Source organism: Eurosta solidaginis, chromosome 3 (genome assembly GCF_040869045.1).
Source record: "Eurosta solidaginis isolate ZX-2024a chromosome 3, ASM4086904v1, whole genome shotgun sequence".
Classification (NCBI taxonomy): Eukaryota; Metazoa; Arthropoda; class Insecta; order Diptera; family Tephritidae; genus Eurosta; species Eurosta solidaginis.
Window position 1 is genome coordinate 177,211,259 of NC_090321.1, and position 18,727 is coordinate 177,229,985.

Sequence of the window (18,727 nt, forward strand, 5' to 3'; positions counted from 1 at the left end):
GCAGGCATTTTCATCAGAAATTTCCAACATCAGCAAGTAAAGGCGTTTTAGTTTTGATTTTTCACTTAATCTTGGCATTTTTTAATTTGTATAACAATCAAAAAAATTTTGTTTGGCAATAATACAGCTGATAAACAATCAAGTTTATCAAGAGTATTACTAGGTGCGTTCATATAACCGCGTGTGTAAATTGATATAATTTTACACCTTATAAGTTTATATGCTTTCATGAGTCCCCCTAATGAAATGTGCGCGTAAATTTATACAAATTGTGTAAATGATTTTTCATACAAAATTTGACAGTTCGTTTACGCATTAGATAAATTTATACGTTTACACACTTTGTAAGCCATTTATACGGTTACATGAGTCCCCCTAATGTCTTTTGACACCTCTTTCGCTTTAGCAGAGTCATGCTTTCGTATAGAATTACTCAATTAACAATTGGGAGTCAAGTATGAAAATCATTGCAATTGAATTTTATTTCGCCTTGCTCATTCTGATATTAGCCGTGTTTTTTTTACACGTACGTCTACATTTGCGGGTAAAAAAACGCTTATTCTCACCATGGTTCAACTATATATGGTTGGCTCATCTGTACAATAACAAAATATGTCTGTTCAAATTGTCAAAATCTGTGTATTGGTGTTGGTGCAAGGCGAATCCATACAAGGTGTTGGCAAAGCGAATTCAACCAGTTCGCCGTGTAGAAGAATGTCAAGTCAAAAGAAAATTTTTATTGATTTGCTTAGGATTGAAATATAGCAATTAAAGCGCATGTGTTCAAAGTCAGATGTAGATGCAAGGCAAGTGCCAAAACAACGCAAAAGTCGCCTTAAGCTTCGTTGCTTCTCATGTTATTTATCATTATTAATTCAAAATGTTGGATCTCGTAAAAAGTTAAACTTAGGCAATACACACACGAGGCGTAGCTTCGTAAACTTTTTTTAAGCGATAATTTTTATTTCAATTAATAATTTCAATATTATATATGTACATGCAATAATGTATGTATATACAAACATAAATTCCTAATTTCATATATTCATTGAAGGAAGTATAGCTGCAATTCTAACGAGTTCTTGGACAACTCAAAGAGTGGGATAAAGCAGCCATTCGCTCCCATGTATAAACGTTTTTGAAAATTATTTGAAACCTTCCAAGTTAAATCACATTGACAAATAGTTTTTTCGTGTTTTTTGTAAACATTTACAATTTGCTTTCAGAATTCAATTATTTATAAACTTTTGCGTCCAACGCTTACAAAAGGTTTCTGAAAGAAGTTAAATAATATTTAATACTGAAAACGCTCTTATATCCTTTTACAAAGAAAGTTTTTTTCTTTAAGCTACTTTGAAAAAATTTACATGCCTGTCGGGAATATTAATGTCCATGTCTACTCTGGCAGTTGCTTGCATACTACTATTTCCTTATTTAAAAAAAATTAGGTTCTGAAAAATGTAACCTTGTCACATCCATTCTTAAAGACGGTTGCCAAACCATGTTTTCATTTGGGACCAAAATTCATCGAAAAAAGGACCGGACCTCAAAAAAAGGACCCAATATTAGTTTTATTTTATTAGTATATAAACAATTCGGTAAGTTACTAGAGTGTCGTATTCGTTGTAAAAAGCAAACATTGTAGGATGTCTCCCTAGTTTCCTATATAAAATATTAATAAAGAAGACATTTGGCTTTAGTTCAAACTGCACAAACAAAAATAAAGTGTACCTTTAGGTAACACATTTTCAAATTTTTAGGATAAGTCTATGTTTTTCATCAATAAAACGTTGTGAACCAAATTTTGCTTAATTGCAATGAAATAAAGTGTATAGCGCAGTTAGGTTTTAGTAAGGAACGGTTAAAAAATTTGCATTGTGGCAAACTTAGTAAACCGCAAATGAAACTAAGCAATTGTGTTAATGCTATTTTTACAGATGCTTACTTTTTCCCTAACAGTTTAAACTTCATACCAGAGCCTAGATTCAGAAGTGTGAGTTTTTTACTCAGACTAAAAATCAAGCGTCTTAAAATTTTCAACTGTATAATAACTAAATACCGATCTAAATATCTAACCACTAAAACAAGTCTGATAAGCCCGTTGTTTCATCAAAAATTAATGACAATGTGTTTGCCCGAACATTCAACACTTCCCTTTTTAATGCCTCGCCGAAATTATCTCCCAAGTGAAATGTCATTGTTCTGCTACATTTTATTGATAGAGCAATTTTCGTGGTAAGAATTCCATTGAAGTAAATTGAAAATTATATGTAGATAATAGATTTGCGGAAAATTTTATTAGCAGTATTTTGAATTTTTGTTTCAGTTTCAGTGAAAAAGAAATAAACGTACCGAAACCGTGCCGAAAAAGAACCAAAATTGAGAAAAAGGGACCAGCGGACCATATGGGGTTGGAAGGGACCATTTTTGTTCCAAATGGAATTAAGAGACAACCGTGCTCTCAAATTTCATATTTTCATTCATATTTTATTCATATGGCTGCTCCAGGTAAAGTAAATCTGCAGGTAAAATTCACGTTATATGGCGGTTATATAAATGGTAAAACCGCAGTAAAATTGATTGTCAAATGACTCGAAAATGTAGAGTGAAATGACGGAAAAATGACCGCCATTTGACGAGCATTGTGACGTGTGTGTGCAGCACAGTGCTATGCTCATATCCTATAAGTGGGAGCGGAATGCACGATCACATTAATAGGAACGAAACGGAAAATTTGGTCACAAAAGTTCATCACGCCCATGCAAACGTGACTATGAATATAACCGCTGCAGAAAGTCACAATGACCGTAAAATGACTAGTAAAATGACGTGGAGCGTTTTTGCAGGGAATGCAAGCTTCCACATCAAATACATAAGCATATAAGTATTTGGACTTTACGAAATATATAGTCGCGTTGTGAGGCAAAGTATAGTTGCACAAAACCTTTTTTAACACCACAATACAAAAGATTAAATATAAAATTTCACAAAAATAATATTTTTTGTCGAAAAATCACACCGAATAAGAGCGTAATTGTTTACGAATTTAGAAACAATGATAATGGCAAATACGAACTTGTATGAAATGTAATGTCAAAACGTATATGCACATGGTTGTATTTATATGCACGAAAATGCTTTAAAAACGTATGAAATTGTTATTAATATTTGATTTTAGCGACCTTTATACGTTTAAATGTAAAGTTTTTATTTTGCCGGCTCTAGGTCCAAAGTAATAAAACGATTTGATTTTTTAATTTCCCAATATATTTCGATCACCTTCGGAGATCTTCATCAGAGGGCTACAACAATAATAAAAAATTCAGCTTAGTTTGTAATAACTAACAATAATAAATAAATAAACCATCCTATGTATATAATCACCGTAAAATGACTAGTAAAATGACGTGGAGCGTTTTTGCAGGGAATGCAAGCTTCCACATCAAATACATAAGCATATAAGTATTTGGACTTTACGAAATATATAGTCGCGTTGTGAGGCAAAGTATAGTTGCACAAAACCTTTTTCACCACCACAATACAAAAGATTAAATATAAAATTTCACAAAAATAATATTTTTTGTCGAAAAATCACACCGAATAAGAGCGTAATTGTTTACGAATTTAGAAACAATGATAATGGCAAATACGAACTTGTATGAAATGTAATGTCAAAACGTATATGCACATGGTTGTATTTATATGCACGAAAATGCTTTAAAAACGTATGAAATTGTTATTAATATTTGATTTTAGCGACCTTTATACGTTTAAATGTAAAGTTTTTATTTTGCCGGCTCTAGGTCCAAAGTAATAAAACGATTTGATTTTTTAATTTCCCAATATATTTCGATCACCTTCGGAGATCTTCATCAGAGGGCTACAACAATAATAAAAAATTCAGCTTAGTTTGTAATAACTAACAATAATAAATAAATAAACCATCCTATGTATATAATCATATTCATATTTATATACATACGTACATTTATATTTTTATTTTGCTAATCTGCGTCCGTTCGGTTCGCCATGTAGCTTTGAACTAATTTTCCACGATTCTAGCAAGTGTCTGTAGATATGTGAGCAGCCGTCGGTATCTATTTTATAGTTAAGTCTCTTGTTTATTGGTGTGTTTGTTATGTGGAGCATTTCTAAAGTGAAGCGTTTTTTGTAATTTTGCTCTGTTTGAAGTATGCTCACTGCTTCGAAATCTGGTTGATGGCCGCTCTCTGCACAGTGGGCCGCAAGTGCAGTTTTTTGCATGTTAGTAGCTGCTCTGCATTTTATATCAGATCGGTGGCCTGATATCCTCGTTTTCAATTTATTCTTAGTTGTACCTGCATACTCTTTGTTACATTTAATGGAATCGCTGTATCCGTATCCCTAACGTAATCAGCTGTTTATCGTTACGGCGGTAACCAAAACCCAATTGGTTGGCTACGATACGGTTACGACCTTAGCGGCACCAATAATCGATTGCATTGATTCTCATAAGGTTGGTCGAATCAGCTGTTAAAAGGTTACCGATAAAGCACCAATGTCTCCAGCTTAAAGCCGAAGTCATTGGTGCCGTATGTCGTATCGCTGTATCCGTATCCCTAACGTAATCAGCTGTTTATCGTTACGACGGTAAACCAAAACCCAATTGGTTGGCTACGATACGGTTACGACCTTAGCGGCACCAATAATCCATTGCATTGATTCTCATAAGGTTGGTCGAATCAGCTGTTAAAAGGTTACCGATACGGTTACCGATAAAGCACCATTGTCTCCAGCTTAAGTCGTATCGCTGTAGTCGTATCCCTAACGTAATCAGCTGTTTATCGATACGACGGTAAACCAAAAACCAATTGGTTGGCTACGATACGGTTACGGCCTTAGAGGCACCAATAATCGATTGCATTGATTCCCGTAAGGTTGGTCGAATCAGCTGTTATAAGGTTACCGATACGGTTACTGATAAAGCACCAATGTCTGCAGCTTAACAGCTGATTCGACCAATCTTATGGGAATCAATGCAATCGATTATTGGGTCCGCTAAGGTCGTAACCGTATCGTAGCCAACCAATTGGTTTTTGGTTTACCGTCGTAACGATAAACAGCTGATTACGTTAGGGATAAAGCTGGAGACATTGGTGCTTTATCGGTAACCTTTTAACAGCTGATTCGACCAACCTTATGAGAATCAATGCAATCGATTATTGGTGCCGCTAAGGTCGTAACCGTATCGTAGTCAACCAATTGGGTTTCGGGTTACCGTCGTAACGATAAACAGCTGATTACGTTAGGGATACGGATACAGCGATACGACATACGGCACCAAAGACTCCGGCTTAAGGCTACAGCGATACGACATACGGCACCACTGACTCCCAAATAAGCGTAAACGCCTATAGATGTACAAAATATTACGTCGATAGTTATATCACCAACATACAAGAGCCAATAAATGTAATTCTGAAAGTAGCGAAAAATTACATTGACCTCTAGCCTCAAATTTTGTGGGAACATATTCTATATATATATATATATATATATCGTCCGAATTTGGGTTTCAAAAATCATACTAAAAGTGAATGTAGAGATTTCCGCGAATATTGCATTGGAAATTTAATTTGAAAACTTTTGAAATACTTAATTCGAGGGCTTCGCGTGGTTTGTTTAAAATTTGTAGATAAGGGCATATATATAATACTTCTATATCAATACTTTCCTATCTTCCTAATGTGCAAATTTTCTGTCAATCATTATTTGCTGAAACTGTGCAAATGTGTGTTCTGCGCATGCGCGGGCTTTGTTAGTGTTAGTGAATTGTAGTAGCGTGTGTAAAAAAAGTATTAAAGGGGTACCAATGGGTCACTATCCCCTTTACCAAACTTTTGCATACTAATTGTTACAAAATCTCAGTTTAGTCGATTAAACAATGAAAACGCCAACAAATACAATACAAGGCTTGATGTCTTTATTATTTAAGCACTGGCTGCAGCCATACAAAGTACATTATTTACATAAATAGTACAAAAAAAAAACAAATAAAGCAAAGAATTCATATTTTTGAAATAAAAAAAAAATTCAAGTATACATGTATGAAAATATACATATACATACATCCAACCAAGCATTTCTTTAAACGTTTTAAAAAATAATTTAAAATGAATTTGCTTGAACAAATGAAATAAATTTTTGATGAAGTAAACAAAATATGAGTACTGGGCTGGCTGCTATTGGTGTTGAAATAATATCAACTTTGTAAATTTTACTTATACCAGCTGAAAATCTTACGACCGCTAACTAGATTTGTTTTCAAAACTATGCCATTTGTTGCGCCTACGCATATTCTGTAACTGTTAATTCTGTGCATGAGAAATTCGTAGTTGTCAGTTGGCATTCAGGGCTGTCATGGAATCCAAGTCGGTTTTGCGTTTTGTCGGAATTACAAACCAATATTGATTTAAATTGGTGTCATAAAACCGTATTGGTTTTGCTCTTTTCGAATGTAAATAAAAGCGATGTTCGAATCAGCTGTTTTGCGATGCACCGGCAATTTTGATGTTAATTCTTTTGGCAAAATTTTATAAAATAGTTGTTTTGTGCATTTAATCAGAAATAAACTAATTCATTGACATCAAAATGGCATCAGCAGTTGTAGCATTTATATTATTGGAAGAAGTTGCGAGAGGGTCAAAAGGAAAATTTTACGAGATCGCAGCAATCCATTTAAGTTGCCAGAGACAGCGTAATTAAAAATACATCTTATAGTGAGTTTCTAAATATTTATGGTGCATTTGCAGTTACATTGCATACTATCGCATAAACAAAGAGGCTATCCGAATGGTATTGGACACCATTGAAGGACGCTTAACTGGCTCGAAAGTTCTGCCACGGCTGCAACTAGCAGCTACGTTACGATTTTTAGCTGAATGATCCCAACAAAGATCAGTTGGCAGGGATTCTAGCATGAGTGTGGGTAGAAGCACGGTGTCAACGATTTTAGATTATGTGCTTCGTGAAGCCCTTCGCAATATCTGGATGTTTTTCTATAAATTATATCAAAATACTGCTTTGCATTGAATTTTTATGCTTTCCCCTATTAAGAATGAAAATATATGTAAATTAACATTTATTTTTATAAAATAAACCTTTATTTACTTACATTTTTAGAAAATACTTAACTGCAAGAGAAATACAACTAGGAAAAAATGAAATCCAACAGCATTTAACTGATTGGATTGTTTCCGATAACAAAATCGATATTATCGGATTCTGTGACACCTAAAACCGACATTAATTCCAATTCGAACATTAAACCGATAACATTGGATTTCATGACACCAAAGTAATTATTTTGTTAAATCCGATTCCGACAACAATTGGATTCCATGACAGCCCTGAATATTTGCTTTTTTTTGTCGCTTTTTGGTCACTGAGGGCTCATTTACATACGTATATCTGCGCACTCAACACAAATCGGTAATGCTAATCTGCGGAGTTCTTAAAACAATCAAAAATTTTATAATACTAATGGAAAACAAAAGCTTACTTTTTCATTTGGAGAACGAAATAGTCTAATGTACGATATTGATAGAAGCAAGACGGCTTGTTGAAATATACATATATTTAAGCCCCTTTTTAAAAAAAATTTTACGACAGCCTTGAGATTTTGTCTCCTTCTCTCTTTGTATATCTGTACTGTAATGTTTGACACTGCACAGTTCAGTAGTAGTAATATATGCCGTCTTTCAGTGAGTTGTACCAAAGAGGATAACTATAATAAGAGCCGGCACTCGTTATTTTTTAGGCATTTACTCGATGTAAACTGTGAGGTAGTCGCTACTTTTGTTTTATGAGGGACATTTTTGAATTGCCTTCCATTTATCCATGCGGTGCTGTCACTTTATGCAAACGTGTTTTTTTGGAAAGAGAATTAAATAATTAATTAAATACAGTCGGAAAAATAAACACAAATACCCCATGAAAATGTATAGAAGACATTTATAAACATCTCGCCCAAAAAAAAGTAGCGACTACCTCATAGTTTACATCGAGTAAATGCCTAAAAAATAACGAGTGACGGCTCTTACTATATTTATCCCCTTTGGTTGTACAGCTCCGGCTCACGCTCAATTCTCACGGGAATGCTCTGGATCATTGAGAGACTTGAGAAGCAGATGTGAAATTTTCGCACACGTGAAATGTGATAGGCAGATGTCGCCGCTGTTTTTCGTTTAACTCATACGGCGAAAGGTTAAGCAGCGACATCTATTTTTGAAAAAGTAGATATATTAAAGGCCGCGTTGCCAACCTAAAAAGAAGTAATTAACAAATTATCTGGCTCGAACCAGACTTCTATCTGGATTTATCTGGCTCAAATCGTTGTTGTTGCATTTACATGCAAAATTATAGCTGATCTCTATTAACAAAAAATAAAATCAGGTGATGAGATGAGCTAATCATTGAGTGTCCTTATCACTACAAAAATAAAACCCATCAGGGCTTAAAGGTTGAAAAATTGGTTTCTGCGGAATACGGGCTAGTATCAGCAGGCGCTAATAAAATAGTAATATCCAGAAAAATACTACACGACACTTCGGACAAGGCCACAGCTGTTTCGTAAATATCTTCAAAACCTTTACTTCCAATATGGGGCTGGAACCAGAATTCCTGGAAATGACGGGAAGTGCTTTTGTGGGTACCACAACTATTAAAACTTAATTGTATGTATGATATTTCTATAATATTTAGTACATATTTAATATATATTTTGTTAGTATCACAAAATTCGTTTCGAGTACAATTATTATATACCAAACAAAATATAAAGTTTTGCCTATAAGGTACATCTAATATAGAGTAAATACCTAAAAATATTGATTAAATATTCTCGAGTAACAAAGCAAATAATTCAACAAAATCACTTCGGATAGGATTTTAGTTTTAACATAGGATAAGAAAGCTTCCAGTCTAGTGAGGCCTCATAATATTCGTATCTGCTGACGGTTTACTTCAAATAAAGTTTGATCTTCATCTTCACTATTACAATCCTCAATAGATACAGGCAAAGGTACCAATTCTTGTGTGGTACGATCACCGTGCACGCCATACTTACGTTCCGCGCGTGACAAGCGCAGTCTGAAATTTTAAAAATAGTAAAAACATCTTATTAAGAATGATTGGATCACTGAAGTTTCCTATTTTATCAAATGCACTAATATTATTTATTTCTAATATATTACCACGGAGTTACTCGTCATTAATAGAGAGCCCTTAACTGATATACAGGTAAGCTCGTCTTGTTTGGAGGTGAAATGAAAAAAAGTGGATTGTATAACACAATAAGGCTATTGTGGACAAGCTCTCTTCTACCTACCTAACTTTCCTCATTTATAACATCTGGGCTTTAAATATATTTTTAACCATATTGATAAAATAGGAAATTCCACACATTCGCTTTCGGGGATGTATGTTTCATTAGTGCACCATTTGCGATTACGGAAAAATTATAAGATATTTTTTAACGAGCTTTGGTGGAGAAGTTAGTGTACGGCTTCATTTGTGAAAGTTATCACTACCCGTAAAATTATTAATTATAATACCGAAGTAAATTGGAAAATTAAATTCACAAAACTTTAAATTTTTCTATAGAAGTGGAGCAGATCCAATTTGGTTAGGATTTGAGATTTAAGTCCCGAGAAAACTAAATCATTTTTTTTGCAAAAACTATAAGCCTCCGGAAGACAAAAAAAAAATATGTTTGGCATCTACGGGATCCCTACACTTTTATTTATATTTATTGTCAAAGCGTGGTGCACTAATGGTAAATTTTACCGCTTTCTATAAACTACAACAACTTGCCTGTATACTTTAACCAAAATAAATAGCATTGCGCCGACACTAAGCCCAAGGAATACATAAAAACTTGTTACAAATGAATGAGGTAATTCATCATCACCATATTCGTAGTTTGCTTTTAAATTAAATTGGGATTCATCTGCAGTATTACTCCACCGCTCAATAGGAGCTATTGTTCCACCCACTGGTTCTGAATTTGGCAGTTTTTTATTGTGTTCTGGCTCAACATTTGCGCTCAATTTGCCACCGACAGCATTATTTAAAACACCCTCATGTTTTTTAGTTGCTACAGATTCTTGAATAGGATTAGGATTTTTTGGATTCGTCTCGTCCACGGTATAAGGTAATTCAGCGTCTGAGGTTTTCAAATCTTCACTTGCAATGGCACCGTCTTTCTTTTTTATTTGAGATGCTGATGCTTTGTTAACAGTTACGAGCAGGAGGCAAAGCAGAATTAGTTGACAGTTATGTGTTAATACTGATAGAGTCATTTTACTACGATCTTGAGACGATTCTGCAAAATAAATTTAGTTTATTTTTGTTCTTAAAATCAAAATCTTTATATATTTACCTGTTTGTGAAGAAAATACACAATTCAGTCAAATCATTTCGCTTATATTGAATTAAATTGTTATCATACTGAAAATAATGTGGCCAGATTATTTGAACTTTAACATTGAGACAAGGGTTGCCGCTATTTAAAATTTTTAGTAACCAGAATTTTCCGAAAAAGTAACCAAAAGTGGACAATGGTAACCAAACCGAAAAAGGTTTTGCTGGCAGCATTGATATTTATTTTATTTTAGCGTACATATAACGTAAACACAGAAATAAAATTTAAGAATAAATTTTTTTTACATAAAATTTGATAAAACAAAAACATAAAATCAAGTTATTACACAAGCTGCGTTTAGGTTTGGTTAGGTTGAACTGGCCGGTCCATGATGACCTCACATAGACTGATTGAATCCGTAGTGTTACCATAAGTTTGTTTTAACGACCAAACTGAAAAACCCTATCAAAAACCAGGACCTATGTTATAAAATACCTCCGTCCTCTTGGCAAATACTAAAAGCTTCCTAGGACTTAAGTCACTTGCTGCTTCTAGATCTGACAGCTGTATCACTCCTAATAGCTGGGATCTTAGCCTGGCAAGTGCAGGGCACGAGCACAGAACGTGCTCGATCGTTTCCCCCTCCAACCCGCACTTCCTACATATGCTATCACTGACCAAGCCTAACTTAAAGGTATGTGACGCCAGAAGGCAGTGTCCAGTCAGAATACCCGTCGTGAGTCTACAGTCCTCCTTTTATAATGATAGAAGCAACTGTGTTAGTCTAAGGTTGTAAGACCTACACATAATCTTCGAAACTTTACAGCCCCGCGCTTGAACCCACGCCTTTCCCGCTTGGTCGATCATGTGCACCTCTCGCCTCCAGCCTGTAGGATCTGCTTATTTTCGGATCAGCGCAGTATACCGCGCCAACCGTCCACCTCAATTGTGGCCTTAAGATCTCCCTCGAAGCGCAGATAGGGAATCAGGTAGTCGGTTGGTTTTGTGATTGATGACGCTATACTACTATGGCCATATGGTCGGCGCTCAAGCTGCCCCGAAGCACCGAGCCTGGTTGCGGTTGTTAATGCTTTGTTCTTTGCTACCAGGTCTACAGGTGGAATGTGCAGAATGGCATACAGTGCAGCCGTCGGGGTTGTTTTCAGGGCTCCCGTAATGCTAAGCATCGATAGTCTGCATACCCCCTCTAATTTTTTGAGGTATGTTGTTTTTTGTGTGGCTTTCCACCAAACAAGAACTCCATAGTATAGAATAGGGCTTACAACCGCTGTAAAAACCCAATGAGAAAGAGAGGGCGATAGGCCCCACGTACACCCTAGAATTCTTTTACATCCATAGAGTGCTGTTGAGGCCTTCTTGACCCTCTCCTCCACGTTGAGCTTCCATGACAGCTTACTGTCTAGGATGATTCCTAGATATTTTGTGCAAGGTTTCTCCTGTTAGGTCACCCCTCCTAACGTAGGCCTGGTCCAATTTGGGACCTTGTACCTCTTTGTAAACAAGACCATATCCGTCTTCTCCGCATTGACTTTCAACCCGACATTAGATGCCCAGGTATGAATATCCCGAAGCGGCCGATCCATCAAAGAACTAATCGTTGGAAGGCACTTTCCACTTATGACAATTGCAACGTCATCTGCGTAAGCCGTAATTTTTACGGGTCCCTCATCGAATTGCCTGAGCAGTTGATTGATGACCAGCGTCCACAGCAGAGGTGATAGCACCCCTCCCTGCGGCTTGTCCCTGTCCACTGATTTCGTGGCCTCGTACAATCTTCATTGTGATTTAATCTTTCTGCAATTTAACATGCAGCCGATCCATCTGATTAAGGTAGGATGTACTTTAATGTAATTAAGACCATCCATAATCGCCCATTTTGCAACATTATTGAAAGCCTCGGAAATGTCCAAGAAGACTCCTAGAGCATACTCCTTATATTCCAGGGATTTCTCTATGCTTATTACCACCCTATGCAATGCGATGTCTACCGATTTGCCTTTGGTGGCCGCGAATATACCATCTGGGCCCGGCGATTTACTGCCCACTACTAGCTCCGTGATCGAAGTGTGAGAGATGTCTGCTGGCTCTTCTAAACCATCTCCCGATGGGAAATGTGTATCGAGAAGCACCTCAAGGGATTCCTCAATATTACGTGATCATTCCCCGTTCTCCTTCTTTATTAGTCCCTGGACTATATTTTCCTTTGCTAGGACCTTTTTCAACCGTGATGTTTCGCTGGACACTCTATGTCCGTACATAAACTTTTCCATGAGTTTCTCTTCGCCCTGGTATCTTCACGCTTGTAGACCCTCAGTAGATCCCTGTACTCGTCCCGACACGCTTCGCTTTCCGCGGTCTTTGCGAGCTTAAACATTTCTTTTACCTGTCTTTTTAGAAGACTCAACTAATTGCTCCACCATGGCGGCTTTGCTTTTCCTCTGAATCTTCTTAGAGGGCAAATTTTGTTATACTCAGTCATAAGCGTCTTTGTTAGGAATTCATTCGACTCCTCCAGTTCCACTACATTAGCAACCTCTTTGGGTTGTCCCAGTTTTGTTTCTACATATTTCTGGAATTTAGTCCAGTTCGTTGACCTAGGGTTTCTAAAGGTTCCTCCCTTCTCTACGCTCTTTAGGGGGATGCTGAAGCTGATATACGCATGGTCGGAGAAGGATGGTCTATCAAGAACCATCCAATCATACCTTGATATATCACGCTCGGAGCTCAATGTCATATCCAGAACATTGCTGGCTGTTGGACCAATGTATGTAGGGACATTTCCCCTGTTGGCTATCTGCAAATTGGTTTGCAGGATGTAACAAAATAAAGATTCGCCTCTCTCGTTCGTATCTGCTCCTCCCCACGCATTGTGGTGCGTATTTGCATCTGCGCCTATGACAAACCGCCCTTTGCGCCCTTCCTCCTGTACTAGCCTTTTGCACTCCATCGGTGGAACCTCCGCAGCATGGGCCATGTAGCAGGACGCCAGGATAAATGCCTGCTTATTCTTTTGCTCAACGGCCCCCGCTACGAGATCCTCAGTGGTGTAATTAGGCAGCACCCGTCCTTCCGTTTGAGCGTAGTAAACGCCAAACCCGCGCGCGCTAAGTCCAGAAACCTTTCCTCCCGATGAGAGCCATGGCTCCTGGATCAGCGCCACGTCAAACGAACCCTTCTCAAGGGTTAGGAGGAGTTCGCTCGACGCCACTTTACTTTGTTTGAGGTTTACCTGTAGGACTCGCAGCACCATTGGGCTGTTTGTCCCCCTCCAGCACCTTCGTATTGACGTCGTTGTCCTCCCCTTGCCCTTTTGGTTTAGAGTATTCGAAGCCCCTTTCAGCCCCTCGTGACTGTTGTGCCGGGTGTTCCTCTGTGCGAGTCACATCACCACTTAGCGGTTGGTCCTCTTCTAGCATGTTCGTGGTGACGTCGGGGACCTCCACCTGTCTTTTTTCCTTAGGCTTTTGAGGCCCTTTTCAACTTCCCCCACCTCGAGCGAGTTAGGGTTTTTATCCTCGGGACTTATTTTCCTGAGTCGCAAGTAAATTTTGCCGGCGCCAAAGGACATTTTGCCAAGCTGCGTGTATAAAATATCCTCCGCTTGCTTGTTTATTTGAAGATGTAGAACTGACCATCCTCGGTAGGCCGATATACAGTAAGTACCTTCCAATCCTGTGTCGGTAAGTTCGGATTCTGATTCTGCAGAAGTCGCAGTGTATCCTCCGACTTCATCACGCATGGTATCCATACCTTAACTTTTGGTACCGTGGGGGATTTGCGCTTTATCCACCACCTCAAACCGCGCGTTCGTGCGTTGCCTTTGGAGGTTTGGAACCACTTTCTCCAGCCACCGCAAGCTCGCGATGTTGTCGTACGCTATCATCTTCACACCATTATACCATCCCCCCGAATCAAAGGTTGGAAGGAGCTTACTTGGTTGTTCCCGCATCATCTTAAGCATTAAGCTAATAAGCTTCCTTTCCACAGATCTCCACCTTTCAGTAGTCATTTGTCAGAAAGGACTGCTACGATCAACCAGCGCCACGGTCAGTGACTGCTTTGCCACATTATACCATCCCCCCGAATCAAAGGTTGGAAGAGGCTTATTTGGTTGTTCCCTCATCATCTTAAGCATTAAGCTAATAAGCTCCCTTTCCACAGATCTCCACCTTTCAGCAGTCATTTGTCCGAAAGGACTGCTACGATCAACCAGCGCCACGGTCAGTGACTGCTTTCCCACATCACTCATCTTCTCGGGAAAAGCAGGAGTCTTAGTGTTAACTCCCTTCAGCGCCTCCGAGAAAGCCGGAGTCTTAGCGTTATCTCCCTTTGGCTTATCTCCTACTTCCGTAGTTGGAACTTCCCTCTGACTCGCAGCTTTCGAGGTAGTTGCTACCTCGCTATTGGAGCCCATCTGTCTTACAGCTTTGGGCCTATTTGTCTTGTCTATGCGACTGCCCTTCCTCGCGGCTCTAGGACTGGGTCCCTTCTGCCTCTTGAAAACAGTTCATTGAATCAGCACTACTCTCGCTGCTCGAGTCCGACGCATCGCTTAATTCGTATTTGTCGCCCTTGGATTGCGACTCAGTCCTCCTCTTTACATCGTCCTTATTACAATCAGGTAATGAGTCGTTCATCCTGGTCGTACGACCACCTGAAATATTCGTAATTGAAAGACGTTGCACGTGTTATTGTGCGACCTTAAGTCTCTGCTTTATTGAATAAATTATTGTCTTTTATACTAATTTACTTAACCTATACATTCATAAATATCTTAATACTAATAACTAAAAATAAGTACATAGGAAATGGGTTATGCATACATGTACGTTTGTATACAGTCTTTGTATACATGTAGTTTTGTATGCATAACTCCATACATGTAGTTTTGTACAATTTGCAGCGTCAGCAGATCAGTTTGAATATTTTGGTATTTTCCCACAATTAGTTGAATGTTTGTATGTATATTACAATGGGTTGTGTGTTTATATGTATAATTTATTAACTGTGATATGTGTCTCATATTCGGCATTCCGTGCCGTCTGGGTTAGTTCAATAATTGTAATATGATTATTACTAAAATATATTTGAATTTGTTATGCGTAAAGCCGCAAGTATGTTACAGTAGGTGTGGCATATAATGATACAATACAGTGTGTGACGTATAATGCTACACCATCCACCTTAGAAAAAAAAGTGTTATATAATTGTTTTATGAACAATTGTATAAGACTTTTTGTCATATTTTCAATTGTTTGTAGTGAAAGAGGTTGTTTGCTTTGCTTTTGATCTGTTGACCTTGCTATTTTTATTGTTATAATTATTGTTTACGTATATTTTTTGTTTTGTATAAGTCCATTTTTTTTTCAACATTTTAGACTTTTAGATATAGAAATTTTTTTTTTATTTATTTTTTTAAATTTTACTTATTTTTTCAAAATTTTAAATGTAATAATTATTTTTCATATAAAAAATTTTAAAATTTGTTTTGCACAGCCGGTCTTTAAGAGCGTCGACTCACTTAAAAATCGGCATGTTCCTACAAATCGAGTAAATTGGAATATTTATTTTTATATTATTTCCAAGAGAAATTAATTCCTTAATAATAATTGCTATTATTATTAATTTCTAAATTATTTTTATAGTTCCTACCATTACTTATTAATTTATGCAAATCAGTTTCCTATAGAAATAATTTTTATTATTTATTTACCTAAGGTTAGAGAAGAAGAAACCTTGCTATTAATATTTTCTAATCTATTGGGGATTTTGAAATAAGACTATTTCTTACTACTATTCAATTCTATTTAGCGTAAAAATATTTCCTATTACTATTTTATCGGAGTTTTCCTAAGATTATGATTTCTACAAACGTTGTTTTTATGGCTGAAACACTTCATATTTATATACATATTTTTAACACCTTTTCATTGTTATATTATTTTATTAGGGTTACATTTATTTATTCGGAAAATTTTGTAGCTGTAGCTGGTGGAAGAGCGATATAATTTGTATTTGTTGTAGTAGTTTAGCTGGTTAATGGAAAGAAGGTACAGTGGATGCAAAATTATTCTATCTTTTAATTTATTTGATCTTATTTGTCATGCGATTTCTGCGGCGGCCACCAGGACAGAATCGTCATAACTTTTATGAAGAATTAATTTTTATTTTTATACCGGGATTTGTCACCTGCACAACCTCTTTGGTTAATGCATATATTCTATTTTAGAGAACTATCAATTATTGTTTTACATTTGCCTACTCGAGTAAATAATCAATTATTTTTCACCAATTTGTTCCTGAGGACAACTGTGTTTTTCATATAAATACCAAGTCCTGTATTGGCGGCATTTGTACAACGTGTGTACAGCCTGATAAGTAATTGTCCTAAGTCAATTTTATCATCTACAATCAGGTTTCTTGTATTTCCTACGCTACCATTTTTCTATCCTAAGATGAAAACTAGCGCGACATGTCTTATTGCAAATTTATATAGCGCTTTAACATATATATTTAATATAGGTTCTCTTTGTGACTTTTCTTCATTTTAGTTGTTAATATTGGCTGGGTAGAAAAATTATTTGTATATATTTTTATTTTTTTTTTTTTTCATTAGGTTTTGCCTACTTCCACTGTCCTAGATTTTCCTATTGCTTCATGACTATTTTTGTCAGGAGCCATCAAAGGAATTATGCTAATTTTTTTTTGATTTGCTGTTCGCTTTAGGCAGGGTTGCCTTTACTGTCGATTGTGACATTTTGGGTTTGAATTTATCGCTCTTCCTCAGTTTTAGTTTGGTACTGGTAATGGGTTAGATACGAGTTGTGGCGGGTTTTACCTGCCTAAATTTGTGCTTCATATAGTTTTTGAGCATCATGGCTATTGTGATGATTAATAGCATGAATACGCAACCTATAATTGCTAACCAAACATCCGGGATGTTCGGAGTACTTTCTGTATCTACCCTAGTTGATGGCTCATACTTGATTATTTTGTTATCTCTTGTTTCAGAGCTTTCTTTTCCTATTTCGTAGCCAGCTATGGCTACCATAATGCCTTGGGCTATTTTTGTCCACCAAGACATCTTGAAGGTTTTAATAGGAAGTTAGATATTTTTGTTTTATAAAATTTTTTTTTCAGGTGCTACCTAACATTTGGAATTGTTGGGGAACACTTTCCTCATCATTCGCATTATTTCTTCCACCCTGGTAGTGGGGTTTATAATGTCCTCAATTGTGGGTTCCCGTTCCATACCTATTGTCTTCCAAAATTTCTTTAAACTCTCTAGTTCTTTGGGTAGGTCCCTAGTGTGTCGGGTATTTTCATCCCACCAATAGAGAGGAAGGTCTGAGGAGTTTCGTTGCATTTTAATAGTAATGGACAGAGTAATTTAAATCTTTAAATTTTATTAAAATGTTCTATGGGATTTCTCTAGAGGTTATAGAAGTGTCCTAAATATTCCAATTTATTTTCTTTTACTTTTAAAGTAAATTTTTATATTATATTTTTTTTTTTCAAAAGAAATTGTTTCTACACACTTTTTTTTCAAAATTAAATAGTGCAGTTTTTCTATATATTTTAAAGGAAATTTGTTCAATGTTTAAAAAAAGAATTTTCAATTAATTTTATTTCCTACTTAAAGTGAGAAAAAAAATCCTAAGCAAAAACTTTCGTTTTTGCTAATGGTTTAGCGTCCCTGAGGCCGCTCAATTGATTCTAAAAATGTATACTTAAATATTTATAACTCCTTGTCGGTCTGGATGTAGTTTGCCGTTAATTTGCTGTTGCTGAAGATTTCCAACATTTATTCCACCTCTTTTGCTTATATTTGATCCGTCATTTTTATTCCAGCTTGCTTACGTTTTTATTTGATCCGTTCTCCTTATTGCCTTTTTATTCCACTTCGCTTATGCGTTTACTTGATCAGTCATCCTTCGATTCTGATTTGCTCCAATTTTCATAACTGATGATTTTGGTTTTAATTTGTTCAGCTCCTGATGATATTAGCAAAAAATTTTTTGAATCCTCTTTGTAGCGTAAAATATCTTCTTTCTTTGTATCTTGTTACGTTCAGGACTACTTTAGTTTGGCAGGATCTTTAGTCCTTTCTTTTCAAATTCTTGGCAGTTAGTGAGCTGTTTGTGAGATGGCAGGATCTCTGTCCAGGCAAGATCTAGCGAATTTTGCTTATGAGCAAATTTTCAGCTAAGTTAAGATCAAGCTGGCAGGATCTTCTCCAGTCAGAACGTTTTAGCAGTTGTGCTGATTTTTGTTCTGAGCTGGCAGGATCGCCATGAAATATTC

At 36.5% G+C, this 18,727-nt stretch overlaps 1 protein-coding gene and 1 long non-coding RNA gene across 3 annotated transcripts in view; one reads left to right on the plus strand and one right to left on the minus strand.

Annotated features, from left to right (window-relative positions):
- The first annotated feature begins 8,305 nt into the window (after positions 1-8,305).
- LOC137244683 (uncharacterized) overlaps positions 8,306-18,727 on the plus strand; it is a 163,299-nt gene continuing 152,877 nt past the window's right edge. Inside the window, exon 1 of one of the 2 annotated variants that reach the window (XR_010951157.1) lies at positions 8,306-8,714. This is a non-coding gene — a long non-coding RNA (uncharacterized lncRNA). The remainder of the gene's footprint in view (positions 8,715-18,727) is intronic. The other variant, XR_010951156.1, reaches the window with a different exon arrangement.
- Positions 8,713-10,553, minus strand: LOC137244682 (uncharacterized). The gene is made up of 3 exons (XM_067774052.1): positions 10,421-10,553; positions 9,853-10,363; positions 8,713-9,129 (listed from the first exon to the last, which is right to left on the minus strand). The coding sequence occupies exons 2-3, from the start codon at positions 10,338-10,340 to the stop codon at positions 8,973-8,975; spliced, it is 645 nt and encodes a 214-aa protein (XP_067630153.1). The 5' UTR covers positions 10,341-10,363; positions 10,421-10,553; the 3' UTR covers positions 8,713-8,972.